The sequence below is a fragment of the Numenius arquata genome, chromosome 12 (assembly GCF_964106895.1).
Source record: "Numenius arquata chromosome 12, bNumArq3.hap1.1, whole genome shotgun sequence".
Lineage (NCBI taxonomy): Eukaryota > Metazoa > Chordata > Aves > Charadriiformes > Scolopacidae > Numenius > Numenius arquata.
Genome location: NC_133587.1, coordinates 20441593 through 20457028, shown reverse-complemented (window position 1 = coordinate 20457028; position 15436 = coordinate 20441593). Strand labels below are relative to the sequence as shown.

The 15436-nt window shown below is 37.0% G+C and overlaps 1 protein-coding gene across 1 annotated transcript in view; it reads left to right on the top strand.

Annotated features, from left to right (window-relative positions):
• The window catches only part of CDK14 (cyclin dependent kinase 14), a 329099-nt gene that overhangs the window by 255479 nt on the left and 58184 nt on the right, over window positions 1-15436 (top strand). The window contains exons 13-14 of the mRNA XM_074156862.1: window positions 4984-5123; window positions 9202-9348. Of these exons, the coding sequence (XP_074012963.1) occupies window positions 4984-5123; window positions 9202-9317 (256 nt within the window). The 3' untranslated portion in view covers window positions 9318-9348. The remainder of the gene's footprint in view (window positions 1-4983; window positions 5124-9201; window positions 9349-15436) is intronic.

Here is a 15436-nt window from a genome sequence, read left to right as displayed (position 1 = left end):
GGCCCTGCTCAGGTTTGTGTGCAGAGAAGCCGCTGCTGGTAGGGTTGCACGCATATTCAGAAGTACAAAATTATCAAGGCGTGTGAGGGCATCTCTGTATCAGCTGATCAGAAGATAATGAATTTGCATAGAAATCATTAACTGTAATACATGGTGTTGGCACAGTTTTGTGTCAGAACTCATGAGAGGCCTAAAGCCTGGGATGAAGGGGAAAGGCTGATGGCCTCAAGCAGAGTTGGGTGAAAATGGTGAATATGGCCCTTGTGGTTGTGCGATGGTAGGTGAGATACCACAGGGACTGTGTAGGGACCTTGTTGTTGATGGGACTCTGGCATCCTCTGCGAAATGAGCTGCAAGGATTACCATGTGGCCTGTCTGATCTGCACCAAGATGTGAAATTTTTTGTTTATTCTCTTCTTGCCATTAATCTTTAAACTCTGCTAAGTGGGGTTATTGTTCAGGTTAACTGTGGTTTTGTCTTTCAGCACTTCAGGTTGCAAGAGATTACTTAGAATAAAGAAGCAGAGCTGAGATTTCCAAGGGGAATTAGGTGCCTCACTCCTCCAGGCCATGCTGTAAAGGCCAGTCGAGAATTGAATTAATGATACACTGCGAGAGTCATATCTTCACATGAAAAATATGCACACTAAATGGTTTTTGCTTTGGGAAGTATTTATATCATGCTGTTAGGAGTGTATAGACAGCATGTTATCTCCATTTGTTTTAATGCCCATTTGCCTTAATTATTAATGTGAACTTGAGCTGTCTCCTTCATTGCATTTAAAAGCAAATCACCCCAAGTTCAGAAGTTCACTGCACATGCCCAAAACTTTTTTGTTCTCAAGAGCTTAAACCAAACTTCAGTAATCTTAGTCATGTTCTGCTTGACCAAATACTGACCTTCCTCTGCAGTAGAAAGACATTTAAACCTGTTGTCTAAAATTAAATCAAATTCTTGTAATCCAATGAGATTTACAACTGCTCAAGTCTAGTCAGATTCATGTATGTTTAAAGCGAGACAGGTTCATACGGTGTTTGTTTTTCTTGAGCTGAGGTCATATATAGCATTTGAGATTAAGTTAAAAATCAATGGGTTTCACAAATGTCATCAGAGTAGGTCTGAAAAATATTTCCAGTATTTCTCAGAACAATATCTACATATTATTTAGTACTCATTGCCAAAGATTTCTCTCTATTCTGGTGTACACCACATTTTCTGAAATGCTGTATGCTGTCATGGCTAGTAACTATTTCCCAGTGATTAGTGTGACAGTAAGTGAAGTGTGGCTATTGAGACTTGCCATATCATGTATGCCAAGTTCCTATATAGCCCAACTGTTGTGAGACAAACCATGCTATTATGTTGTAGACACAAAGCCATATTGTATGAAATTCCATCCTGTCACATACAAAAGGAGATGTATTTAAAAATAAAATCTTTTTTCCTTGAGTTTTTTTTGTTAACTTTTCTGTATTAGATTCTTAACCACTGAACCCCTCAGAAAAGTTAGCCTTTGTCCCTATCGAGTAATCATGTTTCAAACTTAAATGACAAATTGTTAATGTTTTAAGGAGGAGTTTTTAAAGAGACTATTGGCAAAAAAAAAAAAAAAAAAGGAAAGAAACAAAACCAAAGGTTTCAATATTCCAGACCACCGACCACTGAGGTTATGCACTAAATGGGTTTCTCTGAAGAATTCTGATGTAGTAGATGTAATTTAAATACATGATCATACAGTGCATTTTTCATAAATAAGAGAATAGCTTTTCCTTAAACCAAGCAGTAAAATTAGTCATGCATTCCACTGAGACACCGGTTTTAGGACTAACAATCTTAGGAGTCCACATGCATATGCCTTTTGCAGTGTCCACTGCTCTCCACGAGTGACCTTCACAGAAGACATGGGTTTTGGAGAAGAATTTTTTCATTGCTGTGCAAAGCTCCATAAACAAAGTTAGATCTTTGATGTAGAACTTTAAAGATACAGCTGAGGCTAGCTAAAAGTGATTATTTGATCCATGAGTTACTTGGATGATCTTCTTTGGCCTGTATTTCACAGGAGGTGAGACTTGATCGTTATGGTCCCTTCTGAGTTTAAAATCTGTAAATGCTTGGGAACATAATACTAATAATGCAGCAACTGGAATCTTCAAAGCACTATAGAAACAACTAACACCACCACCACCCCCTCAGCACTACTTGGAATGTTATCAGGGCAGGTAAATGTAATAATTATAGCGGATTGAACTATTTTTGCAGACTGTCTTTTTTCTATTTATTAATTATAAAACCATTTCTAATTTTGACTGATTTATTCACTATTATTTCATTAACTGATGTGACTGTGTTGCAGCCCTAGATATTTTTGTTGGGTCTATATTGTATTTATGTATATCTGCTGATTATTTGATCCTTATCTTTGGCTTCTTGATTGATCTCAGCAGACCAGTATCTTTTTTGTTTCTAAACTGGGACGGTGACTTTGACTTCCTAAACTGTTCCTACTCAAAATGTTTTCACTTTATATTAGTTAATCTGATTTTCTTGCAAAAAAAAAAAAAGATCTTAGCAGTATTCCAGGTAGGTTGGTCACCATTAATACAGTCAAAATGTTGGCACTACTCTCTTCAACAGCACTGAGGAACTAGGGTGTCATCATCCATAATTTCACCTGCAATTCAGAATTCATTAATGTTTGGCTGTTCTTTTCTTTTGCTTTGCTGTACTTAATTATCATCTTCACTATATGTATGGCTCAGTTACAGAATGGTACAATACTTATATTGGAGACTAATATTTCATTACTTAAGTGAGCTCATTTTTCTGACTTAACAGTAGCTTTCATTCAAGACAGAGCAAGTTTACTATGGCTCCTAAAAATGATGCAGCCACCTCTGTGGGGAAAAAATACATTGATGAAATGATTGGCCAGGACCTCTGACCAAATAATTGATGCAGGTGGGATTAGGACACAAGACAGTCCTTGTAGACTCAATATGATCACCAGTCCATGGGAACTTTGGGTGTGTAGAAGAATTAAGACCAATTCTCCCTTTCCTTTCTTTGTTAAGAATAGCCTTTTGTCCTGGTATTTTTGCTGTGTTCTGTAATGAACTTTCCTGTAATTTTCAAAAAAAAATTGAATGAAACAATTTCTACAGTCTGGTAGTTTAAGGAATCTGGAATGAATCTTCTTGTAGAATCTATAGGCAATGACTGTTTCATTCAAGATGCCTTTGTTTTGCCATGAATTGAAAATGAAAACAGAAAACTTATGCCCACCAGAAACGCTAAAATTTAATATCTGTTTAACCTAGAATAACAATTCCAAATCCTAATCCTGGGGATTTTGTAAGAGTATGGCTAATAAGAACTAATGTACTGATGTGGTCAGCACTTCTGGACCATTCATCCCTGGGTAATGGCTGGACAAATATCATGCCTGTTCTCAAAAAGAGATCAGATAGGCACAGTATTAAAAAAATCCTATCTTGTGTGTACAATTGCTAGAAATTAAAAAGACAGTCAGTCACATGTTTTTTGAATCATTAAAAATACCAGCATGCCATACATATGCCAGCACATAGTTTAGCAGAGATGCTTTTGACTTTAAAATTTTTTTTTTTTTTTCACACTGAGTGTTGTATGGGCATGGACAAAAAGTTGTGAAGGTTATGTCTATGGCATTTGTGACTGACAAAGTTTTCACTATAATAACTTATTTTTTCATTTAGTGTTTTCAGTGTTATCTGTTCTTTGTTGCAGAGACAGTTTTCACCTGTGCATACAATGATCCTTATAAATTATGCCATGTCAGCCCAATATTAAGTATGTGAAAATAAAAGAGTAACTCTGTAGAATCCACCTTCCTTGAATGGCTTTCCAGAAAGATAGCTTGAGCTGAACAAAAATGAACATTTGCACGAAACATTCTGTAGGATTATTGATTTTAGAGGATAACACCATCTTTTTCAAAGTGTGGTATTTTGGACTGCAGTCTATACTGTCTGTTTTGGGAAACCACTGTACGGAAAAATAGGAGACCTTCTATACCCTTTGGCATTTTTACCTGACAAAATCTTTACTGAGCAAAGGCACGGTTGAATTTAAAAAGTTACCTACTAATAATAGCAACATGATGTCAACAATATTCAGCACCTCTGTTCCAACTGCATATTACAATATGTTTGGTGGCTTTGGAAATTTAGGAGGCAGCTGTAGGTTACTAGACCCAAGCACATCTTGCTGATTACCATTTTACTCCCTCCCTTCAGAATCCATTATTTTTAGTTCATATTTTCTTATAATATTTCCAAGCATATAGCTCCTAGTAAAACAATGTTTTCTCAGACTACCCTAGGTATCTTAGAAAAGATAATTCACTTACAATTTAATGCTTGCATTGCATTAACACCTATGAAGCATCACCCCCCTGCTGTGTGAATATATGAAAAAATAAGAAGTCAGTAATTCCCGAAAGACAAGTGTCTTTATGAAACATGATGCATATGTTGTGTGTTACATGTCATTGGATTTTAAAATTTGATACTTCAGAAAGTTGTATGAATATTGCTGTTACTTTAAGCTTGGATTTCATGAGTTTAGATAGCAATAACCATTTGTTTCCAGCACTGTAAATTTTCGGTCTGTCAGTATGTTCAATAAAATGTAAATGGAAGAATCAAAAAAGTTGCTTTCAAGATGCTGTTGCTCGTGATGCTTTAGCATACTAGGCAGGGCATATGTGATATGGTGTATTTTATGCTCTATATTTGTAAAATGTATATGAATTCTGAGCTATCAATCCAGAAATAATTCATTGACTCCCTAACCTGAGGAATATCTTTCCTGGTAGAGCTCCCAAACAGACTTTGTCTTTATCCTGGCTAGCAAGACTTGGTTTCAACTGTGCTGACTGTATGGAATTGCTAAACAGAATAATGAGATTGTTTTTCAGAAAAACCTTCTTGTTTGTGTTTCAGGCTGAGCTATGTGAATCATGCGGAAGATCTAGCCTCCAAACTACTGCAGTGTTTTCCAAAGAACAGATTATCAGCACAGGCAGCCCTGAGCCATGAGTATTTCAGTGATCTGCCCCCACGGCTATGGGAGTTAACTGATAGTAAGTATAACCACCTCCGAATCGATTAAAAACAAAGATGCTAGTTCATACAGATGCATATGTGTATGCTAACCCTCATGCAGATGGCTTCATGGCCATACACAGCCACATACAAAAATACGTGACTGCAATTATATAGTTTGAAATTACATAGTTAGCTTGACACAGAAAAAAATTCATTCTTTTTTTTTTGCTATCTCTGCTCTGCAGTCTGCAGCCAGCTATCTTTGTATTTGATTATGTATGCAGCCAAGAGAATTATCTGAATTGTCATAAAGCAAAAGGAAAAATACAATTTACATATTTAGTGCTTTTCACTTTATAACATACAGTACTTCTTAACTAGCTGCAGCATACAGGATAAAAATCCAGCTGTGTTTGATTCATAGAATCTCTATCTGTTATAACAGTAACCTTTAAGAATGGACTTAGCATTCGGAAGTCTGAGAAACACAAAGTAGATAATCGGTTAATTTGCTGAATTAGACTGTGTAAGAAGAGCATGGCAGTTGATATTATTAACTAAGAATGCTTTCAGTATTTACATACATCTTTTTATTTCTTTTATTAAACAAAATGCATTCCAGTTCACGTGGCAAAAATGTTCCTATCATCACATATGCTGTCAATTATCTCTTTAATAATTGTAAAACATTTATATCATACTTGTCCATATATCTTTCTAGTGTTAAAAGCACACTAGTGTTTATTCTGGGGAAAATTATTATCATGGATGATATTTTTGATTCAGGTTCTGTTATTAAAAATAGGTTTCAGAGGGGAATAACAATCAGCGTTTTGCTTTAACTCAATGTGGTGAAGAGAAGCATGCTGGCATTAGAACAGTGTATGCTATTTTCAGCTTTCAAGCGTACATCCATTAGCAAAAGATCTAAATCCAGTACTTTGAGGCAAAAAGTTCAGAAATGCAACAATGGCACATGTCTGTGTAACTATGGCTGATTTGTTTACTTAGAAAAATGAAGCTCACCATCTGAATATGAATACACAGTTCTGTTTACAATTTTGTTTTAGATTTTGTTTACATCAGTGTCAGTACGAAAACTTCCATCTTCTAAAAGTTTGTCATTTCCTTTCCCAACAGCTGGAATAGTTGTATTTTGCACTGGTTCTGAGGCCTGGCTGCCCAAGTGCCCTACTCCCTACTCTGCTCGGAAGAGCACTCTCCCATTTGTAGAATATGAACATTAAAACCAAACTAGGACCACAATTTTTTGTCCATCATCATCTCTGTCAGAGACCATGTCCTTCCTCTGCAAATAGATCCCCAGTTTCCTCCTCTGCCGTGCTATCCCACCAATCAGTTTGCTGACTGCAGAGCTTTATAAGCTACAAATTCAAAGGAGGTAGTGTAAATGAAGGCTGTCTCTGCTGAAAGTGATGCAAAGAGATTCATTTCTTCAGAACTAATGAAACATCAAGAATGCCTTTTTGCACTAAATGGAAAACAAAAATCACTCTGCAGTGGTGACATCTCAATCCTTCTGACTGTGTGATTTAGTCTAGCCAGGATTTTGAATTCTGAATTCTGCAGTAGTACTTCTCTGTTAATATGGACTTATTACCCACTTGCCACTTAGTTTATCAGTCAGTGGTTAAATCCAGTTCTATCAGTGAAGTAAATGCCTACACATTATCACTCTGCAGCAGGCTGCCAACAGAGACAGTCTTGTCCTAGTCATTAACAAGCACAATATATGCAGAACACCAGAGGGGAATTAAAACCACAAAAAATACCTCAGGGTGGTATTTTTAATATGAGAATTTAATTTGTAATTTCACAGATTAAGAATTTTGGCTGCATTAATCCTTTTATCAGCTCACAGCAGGTTATTTGCAGAAGCATAACCATAAGGCGATATTCATTGGCAGAAACACGTCTTTGCATAACGTTAAACATCAGGAGCAGTGAAACCTTTTGAAGGGGGGGAGAATAAAAATGAAAAATCATTATATTTTAAAGCAAGGTTCTTCTAAATGCCTCCAGTGAAATTTTGTGTTACAGAAGGACTGTTTCTGTGTCTAGTAGATAATCATTACGAAGCATAAATACAGATGCAAGAAAGGACAATCCCAGTATCAAATACTACAATCATTTCTATTTAGTAGGACTTGGATATACTTGTAAACATATTTACAAAACAAAGAAGTCATATACGTTGGAGAGTTGGGAAAATGTTTGCTGTGTAGTGAAATTACCATTTTTTGTGATTCTAATTCTCTGGGTTAATACTTTATATTGGGAAAGACTTGCTATTGATAATTAATGAAATGTAGGTATAAATACATTGAGATTTTATGCACAACAGAAGTGCGTGTACACACAGAATCTGCTGTCTCCTAATCAAGACACCACTGCAATTTTACAAATCCCTGATGTATTCATCATGAAATATGTTTTGTACTCCTAGTGCTGAATTGCACGGTTGGTGATTTAGCACTAAAAACCAAGGAAAGACTTTCAGGTGAGGAGGAAGAAAGAAAGAGGGAAAAAAATCAGTGAAATGATTTTCCATCAGAAAATATTGTTTCTTTGGAATCACAGTATTTCACATAAGTATGGTGACTCTGCCTACATTGAGAAAGTCAAAAAGAAGCATTTCACTTTCTCTTCTTGTTTTGACTTTAGTACTATGATGTATATTCCATGTAGTGTATTGCAGGATAACTTTTGATCTTGTGTTTTATTTTTAAAATGTGTGCAAAATAAGTTTCTGTAAGATGGAAATTTTTTTTTTTTTTTTGGTGTTTTGGTTTCAAGTCAAGGCATCATTTCAATTGAGTTAGAAGTTCAGTTTCCAGATGAGGTCTGTCTACCATCTAGCCACGTTGATTTTTTAAAAATATTACATTAAAAAGTTGAGTTGTGCAATTCTGCAAAAAAAATATTGTCTAGGAATACAATACAGTTGATGAAGAAACACAGCCTTCATTCATCTTAGACTGGAGCAGTAATCTGTGGGCTAACTGCTTTTAGTGAATAAGTGTACTTCTTATTTTCTATTGAAGAAAAAAAAAACAGTCCTCCTCCTTTTCTACTTTCATATTTGAGAGTTCATATTGATTTATTTTCATAAAATATATGTTTGCATAGAATGTATGTTTACAAGGGTAACAGAATATCAAATACAAGTTGAGATGTCAAACATATAGGGGAAAGATCTTGTGGCTAAAACAATAACTGGGTCTTTAAAATGCATAAAAATGAAAGTGTGGCTCCAAAAACTTACATCTGTGCTAGTTGTTTATGTGAAAACAAAGAAAACTGTTCCCGCCCTGATCAGTTCTTTAAACAGACAGTTTATTAACATTTGCTGATGCAATCATGCAGTGGCAGCGCTCCGAGGATATTTTTATGTGGACATTTGTTCTTAGAAGGTATTAAAAGTCAGTGATTTTTCCCCACGAGTGTGAGGTATCCTAAGTAAACGTGAGTTCTTATATCATCAATGTGTGAGTCCTTAACCATTTTCAGTTTGATGCCTGTGATTAATATATCATGTTTACTAATAAATAGTTGCCTGGTGTTGTGTGGAACTCTTCAAGGTTTTTCTAGCTCATGCAGAAGGGGGTTGCTTTATGTAAAATCTTTTTGAGTTGTTGGGATATTTTTAAGAAGCCTAGTTGTCTTTAGTAGTTAATAAAATGAAGTAAAACAAAATATCTCAGTTCAATTGGCATCAGTATTTTGAAGATGTAATACGTGATGTCAAATTATTGAAAAATCTTGCTGCATTTTTTCACATTCCTATTTATTTCTAAATGCTGTCAGAGAGTAAATTTTAAAATGGAAAATATTAACTACATAGCAGTGTAGGGACAAACACACACACACTGGAAAAAGGGTTTTTTTTAGATGTATGCAACTGAGAATGTTTGCATCCTACAGCTTCCATCATCATGTATGCAAATTCTTTCCAGTGCAAATAGGGGGTATATGTAAAAGCTGTATATATTTACTCAGTGTTGTATTTGCCACATGTATTAACTAGTTATTTTTAAATTACTGCTTTTGCAGAAAAAATCTAGGTTTCTGATCTGCCACTCTTTCTTGCAGTGTCTTCTATTTTTACTGTACCGAATGTAAAATTACAGACAGAGGCTGGAGAAAGCATGAGAGTCTTTGGAAAAAACAATAGTTATGGCAAAGGTGTATCAAACAGCAAACACTGAAGAATACCTATGTTCACAACTGATAATGCAGGTAAGACATGATTATTGGAAGGTATATCTTTGAAAATACTCTTTATTTTAGTTCTCTCTAGAGAAACAAAACATAAAATTCAACTGCATTTTTCTTAAATTGCTCATGTTCAGATAGATAATCTGTTTTTGCAGTGTACATGGTCAATATGTGGAGTGTAAGTACCTGACCTTGCAGGCAGGCTCAGTGTCACTGAGAGGTTGAAAATATTGCAGAAGTTGGTGCCAGCAGGTTAAACACTAGGTTGCCTTTACTTTGGACTGATTTTTTTTTCCCCTGGTGAGATAAATATCTGTTGCCAGTTCTGTTGTTAAACTTTGGGGCAAAGACAAATATGATTAATTTAGTAGGTTTGGTAGCTTTGATAGCAGAAGGATGTTCTTGATGGAGTCAGAGGTGCTGTCATGTTAATGAATTTGATCTATATCACTGGATTTGATCTATATCACTTGATCTACTAGAACTGGTTTTGTTCTTGGATGGCTTTCATTCAATACCCCATCTTTTTAACCCTAGTTATTCAGCAGTGAAATAGTGTGTAATATGACTTCATGTATTCTAAGAGTAGAACAGAACCTGGGAAGAGCAGGTGAGTAGAGAGGCTACTTCATGACTTAAAGTAAGGGGATGGTCATTGTTATATCACGGCATTAACCCTCATCTGAGCATATGCATCACCCCAGTGTTTGTTCAGTGGGATTTACCACTTAAAAGACTCTTCCAGATTAGCAGTAGTCTCTTATATAGCTGATTTTCTTATTATACTTCTGTAAGTAGTTTCGTAATCATAGTGTTTCACAAAATACCCACACTGTGGATTAATTTCATTCAAAAAACTAGGCGTGCCGTTTTTTCTGAAGTCACGGTTGCTTTTGCACGTTGAGTCTGTTATAGCAACTTGTTATGGAAGTTCTAGGAGTTGAGAAAATGCACATACTGCTCGTGTACCTATTCAAACATGTTGTAGGATATGTGTGGTTGATATTCTCATTGTCTATCTTTAGCTAAGCCTGCTTGTTAGAGTATCAGATACAACTTTTTCTAATGAATTATATTTAGTTTTACTCTTGTATGTTTATGTGCAATATTTTTTTAACCCTGTAATGTTAAGGAGACTGTTTGCCTGACCGGCAGCAACTACTGAAACACTGAAATGAATAGATTTTGGTCTTGACAGTCCAATTTTTGCACATGCTCTTCACCAGCAAACCATTTAAGATTTTCAAATGTCAGAAATGAGGCTGCTTCAGAGCAGTCTGTTTACATCTTTATTGACAAGCTAATCCCTACTTTTTCCTGGGGCCGTGTCCCTGCAGACGTCTCTCCAACCTTGTCTGTTCTAACGTGACATATCATCCATCTAAAGTAAATTTAGAATGTGCCCATCTGTGCTGAAGACCTTTTATTTCAAAGCTTCTGTACAGAATCTCCTTTCTGTTGCTTCCAAACAAATGTAATTTTTCATTTATACAATATGCAATAGAAAGTTTGTATTTGCAAAAGAGCACGTAAAATATCACAAAAGAGAACTGTTTGATCATTCTTACTGAATATCTATTTAAGCAGATACAGATGACTTTTTTAAATGTTATGTGTAAGCAGAGAGAACCATGTGTACCTTTGACATAATGGCTGTACAGTTGTGGCTACTCAACCACAGCTTTAATACAGAATAGCACCTTTCACTGTGTAAGATCTGGAGGCACTTAACAAATGTGACACGCATACATTATTGATTGCCGTTTTCCATTATGGCTTGGGACTTTGTTGTGTTAGGTGCTTACAGTGCAATAAAATACCAGGTGTTGGTATTTGACTTATAATATAAGATGGAGAGCAGCAGTACCAAACAAAAGTCCTCTTACTTCTACAATGTAGAGAACTGACAAGCGATGAGTTTAAACTAGAGTGGCATGGGAGGCAGAAGAAATACGGACATGGAACCTGGACCTTGGGTGACGAATTGTTAGGATGAGTGGAAACCTTTAAAAGGATGAGACCACCAAGCAAGAGGAAGTAAGAGTGGTGTGGAGAGTGAAAGGAGATGGGGAAAAGAAGACTGCAGTTTTGATAATGTGAAAAGGAGGTTTGGTGAAGGCTTAATCTGAATAACAGGTGGCTGTGATTTTAAGCAGTAGAGTGGTGACTGGCAGGTAGAATGTTCAGTGAGTAAAACAGATGAGTTAGGACATGAGTGAGTTCTAGCAGAGGACTAGAGCTGCAGTAAGCAGGGTAGTAGCATTAAGGAATGGGTATTTATTATGAGATATTCAGTTAAGGTCTCCATTCACAAGGCTCCATGAAGCAAAAAGGTGCCTGAAAAGCAAAAGGAAGGATGACAGTAGCTCTCCAGGGCCGTGAAGTTAACAGATAAACGAGACGAGTGGAGTGAGAGGGGTGGAAGAAAGCAGAACTAGCTGTTAAATTGTCGGTGAGAATGGTCGCATAATATCCCAGCCAGTGGGAATAAAGGAAAATGAAAAGGTGCCAATATTGTAAGGAATTAGATCAGATTATGAAAAAAATATAGGCAAACAAATACTTATAGCTTGTCTTCTAGACAAGGCAGGTACATATGGTTTTTTACCCATTTTCTTGAATTGACTTTATGGATATATAGGCGTTGGAATTTTGAAGTATTCCAATATACATCAGGAAGCTGTGAAAGAGAAAAATTTGCAGATAGTTGCTCTCCGATTCCTCTGGGGTATGTGTGTGTTTCTATTTTTTATATATTTTATAAATTTTTATATATTTATACATTATAAAGGTATTTATTAGAAGACATGCACGCAAAAAAACAAATGAAGAAACCACCTTCAACCTCCTCCAGAACATTGATGGTGTGGAAAGAAATACCTTTTTTCAGGGTAGAATAGGAAGTAAAATTGAGAATGCCAACAAAGAAGCTCTCCCAAATCTCGGTGTGATAATTTAACAAATTATGGCCTCTTGTTTTCTCTCCACACATTTCCTAGAAGTTAATAGTGCACCCACTGCTTTAAATCCACCTTTCTTTAGAGTTTGGAAAACAAAGGGGTAGGGCTTTGCCCAGGGGTGCCTGAGATATGGGCATACATCATCATCTGCCAGCATTGGAAACAGTAATGTCTGGCAGGTTGGTGAAGGAGAGGAGCTAAAGGCAGTAACTTTGTAAATGGCTCCATCATCATTTGTTAGAGCTTGTCTGCTGCCCTCAGAAATAGCTGCAAGGAGCAGCTGAAGAAACTGGTGCATCCCTGAGAATTTGTACTGTCTAAAATATTGTAGTGCTTCAGGTGCCTGTCTGCAGCACAGTTGCTTACAAATCCAAAAAACTGCTTGAAATAGCAGTAACCTAGGATGTGTTTCTGAAAACCTAGATAAGCCTTGTTAGACCCGGACTACTAATAGGGTCTTTGTGGACTACACTGTGTCATTGTCATGGACTCCAAGAGAGAGAAAACATGTTATTTCACTGCCCGCGGGGAAAGAGCTGACATTTGAAGTTACCAAGGTCTTTTTGAGACTGCTCCCTACTGGAGAAAATTAACAAGTATGTGGTAATGAGCTCCATTTCACAAAGAATCTATTAACAGTGATTAGATGGGACCTTTGGGGGAGAAAGGAAAGAAATCTTTTGGCCATATCCAAGCATCTTTAAAGTTTTGTGGTAAAGAAGAACATCTTTATTTTGTGCCTGATGGTTCTCAATGGTATTTTGTTTCCCCATGGGCCGGAAGCATCTCTGTGGAAGCATCCCCCGTTCCTCACTGCTACACATACTGTTGAGATATATTGTATATATTGTATTCACCCATCTCTGCAGATATTTTATTGAGGCATGAATGGACCATAAGCAACTCTAGAGCTGCTTTTTCCTTTGGCCAGTGGAATACGTGGGTGGACCTTGTTCTTCACTGGAGAAGGATGAGTCAAATTGTAATTGAAAAGACAAGGCATTACCTGATATCAGATAGCACACAATGTTTTCTCATGGTGATTAATAATCCCCAGTTCCCGTTGGTGGACCAGAGACACGAGATGTGCTTCTAGCCTATTGTCTGCTTCGCGGAGCTGTCAGGGACAGCTTCATTCAGGATGGTAACACCATATGCTTTTAAAGCATTTAACCTGTATTACCATAATGAGATCCTATGGCTTTCTAAATCTCTTTGACAATTCACTGGAGCAAAACAAAGAGTGGGCTTTATTTGTATTGCTTCACCACATGCACGTGCATCCAAGCAATCCTGAATTTCAATTGCAGGATGCTGAATTCTTTCTTCTCTGTCCTTTTAAGGCAGCAACTGCCACCAGCCCAGCCAATCAAAGGGACGATGGCGTCATTCAGGTCAGCTCAGCTATGTAAAACAGAATAAAGCTGAAGAGGTGACAGTTACCACTATAATGGCAAAAAGTGCTAGTTACTGATTTGGATGCTTCTTACAAAAGATGTTCAGCTGCACAGAATCATTATGTAAAATTACCTTTTTCTCTTTGCTAGCTAGAGGGGTGACTGTTGTTGCATCCCCATCCAAATAATTTCAACTTTGTCATCTTCAGTTTTAAGTTTACAACTTGTGTAAGAGTGCCTCTTCAGCACTGCTACATGGGAACATAATTTTTGCCTGCTTTGCCCTTGTAGAGCCTCAGGGAAGCTATAGTCCAGCAGTGTTTGTGTCCAGCAGTCAGTATTGAAAAGTCATTCTCATTCACTACTCCTCTGCATTTACTCTGTCCCGGGTATCCCAGTGTTGCTGAACCTGTGGTGGAAAACCATACACTGTGCTTCTAAGTCTTCATCTCTCCAGCTTCAGGGGATAAAACTGTAGTAAATCCAGAGAAGAAAGGTCTGCATAAAAGAGAAATTCTGGGCTGAGTTACTGTATGTCAGCCAGATTTTGTCATTGTTGATTTAATCTAAAGCTGAAAGTAGCCAGTAGTGCTTTATAGGTGTGAGATCTTGAAATTCACTGTAAACCCCACTTTGGAGAGAAGAGCAGAGTTATTAACTGCACAGCAGTTAACAGTTTCATTTTTTAAATACTCTTCTGTTTTTTTAATAGATGGATTCAAATAGATGTGTACAAACAGACATTGTGCTGCTGCAGTTGAAAAGATGGAGGCCTAAGCCCTGAAGATGGGTGGTTTAAATTTTTCTTGCATCTTTTAGTGCCAGCCAATGTCTATACATGAATGTTGAGGGTCAGTTTAATTATTTAACTAATACTGGATTTGCATAAATTGCCTTTCATGAAAAGTCTAATAAGATGCAGTTCTGGTGGGCAGCTGAAAGCAATTTGGTTTTGAGTCCAGTAATGACAGCACTAAACAGAATTGAAATTGTAACATCAATTTGGAAAATGTTAAGTTGGTATTAAACTGTGAAAGATAACTTCAGGATCCGAGATATTTTGTGGCTCTCTAATACTTTTAGTGCCATTATTTTCGTATGTTAACAACCTAATGGTTTTATGAGACTGTTCCAGCTGTGCTTTACATAATATCAAAGAATAAGATCACCACACTGATAGAATATGTCCTAAATTTAACACACAATGCAAAAACCCCAGGCATTGGACTACATTCTCTTGTTGATATCTAAGAATTTATTATCTTGTTCCTAAAGACTAAAATAAGAGTTATAGACTGAATTTTTCCATATTCACCCAATTCAATCATAAAGAAATGTCCACTGGATTCAGTAGACTATACACAGAGGGTGAAATGGACTGAGCAAAGAGTTGGCCAGTGAGAGGCTGTCTTCATATAAAACCCCTGTCTCCCTTAAGCGACACGCGGTGACTGAGGATGGAGCAACCATCCATACAGATGTCCATCAGGTCCCACAGTATGCCACAGGGATAGAATCATATAACGGTTTGGGTTGGAAGATCATCTAGTTCCAACCTCCCTTCCATGGGCAGTGACACCTCCCACTAGACCACTCAAAGCCCCATCCAGCCTGGTCTTGAACACTCCCGGGGATGGGGGCATCCACAGCTTCCCTGGGCAACCTGTTCCAGAGCCTCATCACCCTCACAGTAAAGAATTCCTTCCTAATATCTAATCTAAATCTACCCTTTTTCCCATTCCCCCTCGTCCT